Below are 6901 nucleotides of genomic sequence, written 5' to 3'. Positions count from 1 at the left end.
GTGAAGTAGCGCCTCCTGATATCTAGCCTAAATCTACCCTCTGCCAGCTTGTGACCGTTATTCCTGGTCACTCCTGGCAGTGCACGGGGGAACAGGGACTCCCCCAATGCCTGCTGGTCCCCTCTGACTAGTTTGTAACAGGCCACTAGATCTCCCCTCAGCCTTCTCTTGTGGAGGCTGAACAGGTTCAGGTCCCGTAGCCTCTTTTCGTAGGGCCTGCCCTGCTGACCCTTGATCATGTGAGTGGCCTCCTCTGGACCCTCTTCATGTTGTCCACATCCCACTTGAAGTGCAGCACCCAGAACTGGACGCAGTACTCCAGCTGTGGCCTGACCAGTGCCGCATAGAGGGGGAGGATCACCTCCTTGGACCTGCTCGAGATGCATCTGTGGATGCATGACAAGGTGCGGTTGGCCTTCCTGACTGCGTCCCCACACTGCCGGCCCATGTTCATCTTGGCATCAGTGAGGACTCCAAGATCCTTTTCTGCCTCTGCACTGACAAGAAGGGGATTCCCCAGCCTGTAGGTATGGGGCTGGTTCTTCCTCTCCAGGTGCAGCACCTTGCACTTGTCAGTATTGACACCCGTCCTATTCTCATTCGCCCACCCCTATAACCTGTTCAGATCTAGTCGTAGCCTGTCCCTCCCTTCTAACGTGCTCACTTCTTGCCACACCTTAGTGTCATCTGCGAGCTTGAACAAGATGTCTTTCACCCCCTGTAGAACTCATTGCCATGAAACATCACTAAGGCCAAATTTTAGTATGATTCCAAAAAAGTTTAGACATATAATTTAGGAGAGGATACATATACGTAGTTATATTACATAGGAAGCATCTTTGATAAGGGCTACATAAACCCATATAGCTACATGTCATAAACTAACCATTAAAAACAGCATTCAGGAAGAGACTTCTCCTTTGCAATAACATCTATTGTGGCCTTGCCTATACTATATTTAAAAAAAAAAAGATATCAGACACTTGTTTTTTTCTCAAAGTGCTTGCTTTTATAATTCTTTCATTTTACTGGAGAAGTGTTATTTCAGGTCTTAAAAACAGGACTGTCTCATTTGGTTATAAGCAATAAAACAATGACCTTGAAATTGTGAATCAAATTCCGTAGATGGTAAAGGCTATAGCTGCTTTGGCACTTCACAGCAGTTATGAAGTTATTTGTATCAGTAAGAAATTTTGAGAGATTCTGTAGAGAAACCCTGAAGTGCTGCCACTGCTTCACTCGTCCATCAATCTCATTTTTCTTTTGCTGAACCATCCGGATGTCACTCTGCCATTCCTCCTTCAACAAGGAAAGTTTGGAGACAAACTCTGTTCTGAAGAGGAAAACATTTTGGAGAGTGTTAATATGACACATCAACATCTTTCTCCTAAGGTTGTCTTCCAGCAGTTTGCAAAACAAAACAGGGCATTACGAGCTCTTGGCATCAAAACTTATGACACAAAACTATAATGTGGTACAAGAACAGAGGAGAATTCTTCCTGCTGCTCCACACAGCAACACAGAGTTCAATTCCCTCTGAAGCAAACTGTGACAAACGCAAGCTCAAAGCAGATGGAAGTCAATACTTGTAGTAATAGATTTCTGCCCCTCTTGCAAAATGACAATCTCTATTGTGCTTTAACCAGGGTATACATGCAACCCCTTCACTACTATGTAACAGGGAAGGTGAGACTTAGATCCCAGCACCCAAAAATGTCAAACCTAAAGTCTGCTGAAGCCTATCAGCCCATTGGGGTAGCATGGTTAATAAACACCATTTTTTATAGACAACAGCACATGAGGAACTCAATTGGTAACATCATGTCTAATAACCTTTATCTCTCCATCCTGAATGGCCATGTGCCCTAATTAAAGCTGGGTCATTTGGGCAAAGCTTTTATCCACATAAGCCTGAAGTAGGGTTCAAACTCAAGCCTCTAGAGCAGTAATTCAAGGCACCCCTCACAAGATGCCAACTCTTCGTTTTAATTCATTTTTTGACAGTGAAAACAAAAGAGTAATTCTTCTGCTGCACAGAACTCAGAAAGACCACAACAGGTCAGAATGTTTTTGATGCCATCGATTCCTATTTTAAATCTCTGGGCTTATCTTGTGAAGCATATGTAGGTTGTTTGCACACTTAACAGTGTTAATATCATGCAATACCTTAAAAAGATCTTGCAGCACCCTGGTTGAGAACCACTGCTCTAGAGCTGTAGTGAGCCCCAAAAAAACAAGTTTAGAACCTGTCTGCAATACAAAAAAAAGTGATGTTTTGCTGAATCTATTCAAACCATTTTGTTGATCTTATATTTTTTCTCTAACTTGATATGTAACATGTTTTTTCCTAGTCTACAGGGCCTAAGCCAAGTAAAACATGGATTCAACTAGCATAATTCTTGGATGATGCCTCAGTAAAAGAGGAAATAGGGGAAGGCTAAACACCTGTCATGTGTCTGTTCTTTATGGAAGATGGGGTTGCACTTAAAACCACAGGATATATTAGTGCAATTTCAGAGATGTAGTTAGTAGCAATAACCAACCTGGCCAATAACCAATTTAGTTCTTCATTACCCAATTAGTTTTGTGTTGGATTTAAAAAGATTAGATGATGGACATGGGTAGTCAGCAAGCTCTGTAGACAGGTGACCTTCTTAAGTGCTCTCTCACCTTACTGCTGCACAGGCTTTTACAACCTCTTCCCCTGTCAACTTACCTGCTATAACAGGGTACAGTAACACAAGACAACAGATTAAGGCAGACAGTAAAGAATATTTTGTCTAAGCAGAAACTACAGGTAGAATTATATTTGGGGTGCAGAACATACAGTTACCACTTAAAATGGATTTAGGTCAGACCACCAGTGTTCTTCTCCCTGCTTGCAAAATGCATGGGGACATCTTTAATGCATGTATAGCTAGAAGCAGGGTTTAAAGTCTCTTTTAAAGCTTGAGGGGCATTTATTCAATATTGACTCAGGGGAAGGATGCAACCTCCTGTATCACCAGCCCTGTTTCCTGGAAGATCTGAGGAAAAAAAAAAAAAATGATTACCTTTTTTCTGCTTCTTCCGACTCCAGGAAGAGAAGCACTTTGGATATGATGGGATTAAATATTTGCTGATTTACAGAAATTTCCGCTTGCAGCTTCTAAAAATGGTGGAAGAACAAGAGCGTATGTTCATTTCCTGACAGACATTTAAACAACTTCGGCTGCTGAAAAATTGTGACTCCTCCTATCAGAACATCAGTGCGAATATTTTACGTGTAAATAAATGCAGCACTCTCAAATGCTGCTGTAAAATACAGCACTTTCAACCGCGATACGCAAGATGCATTATTTTCAAACATTACTGTTGTAAAATGGGCAAGCATGGCTGTCTAGATTCAAGTCAGGTTTTGTCCAAACTTCTGGGTACTCTGCATGGCTTAGAGAGCAGTTTTATAGTTCAACAGGCATATTCATATTTGGTACTTGGACAAATCAGGGGCTATGTACCACAGCAAGCCTGAAGCATGTTGAACTCCTTAATGAGAATCGCATTCCTTGCATTGCATTAAACTTTAGCTAGTGAATAATGACCTTGACTCTGCCATTCTTAATCACGCTGAGTAGTACTTTTCTCTCCAAATAATCCCACTGAGAAGAATTAATAATTAATTTTATACAGTTATTTAGGAAATGGGAAGAGCCATATTATTACCTCATATATTCTCTGATGCTCCTGAAGGTCATCAAATCTACCCGGAATATTTGCTTGCAAACACTCTTTCATCTTCTCTTGAAATTTTCTCCAGTTCTCATATTTCTGATGAAAATTCTTTTCATCAGATTGTATTCCCTCGACTTCACTGTGGAAAGAGGAATCGAGGAGCTATTTTATTGTACGTTTTCTAGTAACAAGTGTTTATGCTCTAACAAAGGGCTCAATTATGATCACAGTCCCATTGTGCCAGTTTCTGGACAAAGGCATATAAAGCCACAAACTTTTGCTCCAAATAAACAATATACATAAAGATACTATAATTTGTTGTTACTAGTTTAAGCTGCAGGAATTAGTCTGGAAATGAATGCTTCCTCAAAAATCTGTGGAGCTACTTGTATAAAATGTTTTTCTAAAACTTTCTTCCTGGAAGGTGAAATAGCTGATAATTATTTTGTGTTCCCTACCTGCAGCGCTCTAGGGCTGTTGCTGTCTTCTGGCCCCACAGCCGGGTCAAACCCTGTAGTTTCTTCATGGCAAAATCGCTAAGTGGTAGCTTGAAACTCACTTCATTCAGGTTTTCTATTTCGGGAGAAAGTGCAGCTAGCTCCAATAATTGGCTCTGCAAACAATGGATTAAAATAGATGCAAGTTATTACTTTTTCCCATTTCCAGGAAATATAAAAATGTGATTTTTATAATATTAGGAGTACAATGAAATCATTGCTTTATATACAGGCAGAGAAGGTTGCAGGATATTCCCAGATTAGACCATATCACCCCATGCATGCACTGTTCTAATGCAGGGAATGGAAGCTTGGAGAACTGGCACTTGCAAGCTTCCTTTGTACAACGGCCTGAGCAAAACGCAGGACAGGCCACTCATGGGAACAGAAGATACTCAAACTTCATGGACTGTTTTGGAAAAAGGGAAGGATGTCAACCCCAAATCCTTCTTGTAACCTATCACACTTAACCATTATTTATCTTAGAGTTGCAATATTTGAGTGTACCATGAGCAATTCAGAGTTTTCCTCTTTCTTGTGTAGGTACAACTTATCCAAAGTTTCTACGGGTTTCTTAATACGACTTTCCAGTGTTTCCAAACAATTCTTGAAATCCTCCAGTTGCAAAAGATTGAACTAGGGATGAGAGATTATAAGCAGGTTAATAATACATATTTGAGCAGAAGAGCAACAAATCCTGGGAGATCCACACTGATCTTGAAGGAACAGGGAAAAACATGGGTCATCTACGCAAAGGTCTGCTTCGAGGAATGGCACAGTTTGGGGTAAAAATCAGGGAGCCAGGACATAACTGGTCAGAAGGGACAGGAAGCTCACTGAAATGGTCATAGACCATTCCCTCACTCCCTGATCTGGGTCCTCACTCCCTGATCTACCATATGCAGAGTTTGGTCCAATCTGTTTCTATATAGGGTCTATGGGAGTTAATGTGGGTGATGGATACTCCTCTATTGCTCCAACTCAAGGAAGGAACATTGAGACTGGGATCCCACTGATCTTTTGAGAGGGAAAAAGTATGAGCACTGGGAAACTCCTTTTTTTCCCCTTTGTTTCCCATCTCCAGGGTTGGGAGAAACTGGGTGTTGTTTTACCCCTTGGCTGAGAGCAGTGAAATCATAGTTCTGTAGGGAATGAATGGCAAGAATTACAAACAAATGACTTTTTGATAAAGCAACAAAAATACACAAGAGAAAATGACTGATGAGAAATGACACGTAGCAATTTTGCAAAAGTGGTAGAGCCACATATACAAATCAAAAAGAACCTCTCTTCCCCAGAAAGAAACCTGGCTTCCAGACATGAAGCTGAGATGAAGTAGAGCTTGTTGGAAACTATTTAACAAAATGGTGTTCCACTGGAAAATGCCAAATCATCAAGACCAAAACTTTTCACAGGAAGATAGTTTTGACAAAGCTTTTGTGGGGAAAGTTTCTCAAGTCCATGATGGAACTTCCCTCTGATCAGGAAGAGATATTCACCGTGACTACGTTGGTCCAGTCGCTAGCACAGGGGTTGTCAACTAGGGGTACACGTACCCCTGGGGGTACTTGGGAAGGCCCCAGGGGGTACACGTGGGCAGGTGGGGATGGAGCACCAACACCTGCTAGCCTGCACCGCCACCTCCCAGGAGCAGGGCTGAGGCAGAGCAAGGGCAGCAGCACCCCTCTGTGGGCCACCCAGGCACCACCCAGCTGGTCAGATGGGACGAGTGGGGGGGAGTTTGCATGTGGCGGTGACTGCAGCCATCATCCACCATCCCATGCTGCCTCCACTCCCCCACATCTGGATGCCAGAGGTACACTTACTAAAAAAGGTTGAAACCCCCTGGGCTAGCACGTACACTTTTAATATGGGAGGCCTGTTCTACCTGTTTAAGGGCAGAGATTTGAATCCAGGTCTTTCACATCTCAAGGAAAACCCTCAGTGCCCAGGCTATTGGCTATTCTGAGGTGGATCTGTCTCATTTTTAACAAAACACATTGAAAGGTCTCAAGTTAGTCCCAAGGCTGAACAGAAAAAAGTTTATGAAATTGCTAAAATGTCCACAAGACAGGAAAACCACTATCTAACCAGCTTCAGTCCTAAAATGTTCCATTGGCACATTAGTGGTCTGGTTTACAAGCATATAGCACGGGATGGTGGACAAACAGGTGGCAAGCATGAAATGAGAGGCTGACCTTTTCCTTACCTGCTTACCCAGGATGGCTTACTGTTTCTTAACTCAGCTGGCACTATCCATTCATGTTTCTACTTAATTCAAATTGGATGTCCGGAACAACAGGATGTTGTTGAAGATTTAAACTGTATCAAGAGCTAATCTAATACACAAAGAAGTACCTCAAATTCATTTGATTTCATCTGCAACATCTTTTCCAAATACGTTATCCTTTGAAGAGGCTGCAGCTTCTCTGAAACAGCTTCTTGTGCAACTACATCAGCTTGCAGTGTTATCTGCTCTGACATCTCAGAAATCTGGAGGCGGCTTCCCTTCAGGGTTTGAAGGCCATGCTGCAACTTCTAAAGAGAAGGATCAAGAATACAAAGTCAGGCTTCTGTTGGTGCACTTTATTCATTTGGCATCCTTTACTGCTATAACTAAACCTCTTCTGTTGATGCACACTGGGCATGTCAACACGAGATGCTAAAGGCATTGTAGCCTAATAATACTGTGC

At 42.1% G+C, this 6901-nt stretch overlaps 1 protein-coding gene across 1 annotated transcript in view; it reads right to left on the bottom strand.

Moving 5' to 3' along the window:
• SYNE2 (spectrin repeat containing nuclear envelope protein 2) overlaps nt 1–6901 on the bottom strand; it is a 352391-nt gene that overhangs the window by 86010 nt on the left and 259480 nt on the right. The window contains exons 92-97 of the mRNA XM_019518445.1: nt 6567–6746; nt 4716–4844; nt 4170–4324; nt 3703–3850; nt 3054–3148; nt 1099–1333 (exon numbers count right to left, since the gene is read on the bottom strand). Coding sequence (XP_019373990.1) covers nt 1099–1333; nt 3054–3148; nt 3703–3850; nt 4170–4324; nt 4716–4844; nt 6567–6746 — 942 coding nt within the window. The remainder of the gene's footprint in view (nt 1–1098; nt 1334–3053; nt 3149–3702; nt 3851–4169; nt 4325–4715; nt 4845–6566; nt 6747–6901) is intronic.

This window comes from Gavialis gangeticus, unplaced genomic scaffold (assembly GCF_001723915.1).
Source record: "Gavialis gangeticus isolate Ggan-Ray unplaced genomic scaffold, GavGan_comp1, whole genome shotgun sequence".
Taxonomy (NCBI): Eukaryota; Metazoa; Chordata; order Crocodylia; family Gavialidae; genus Gavialis; species Gavialis gangeticus.
This window is presented reverse-complemented; position numbering and strand designations above follow the sequence as displayed.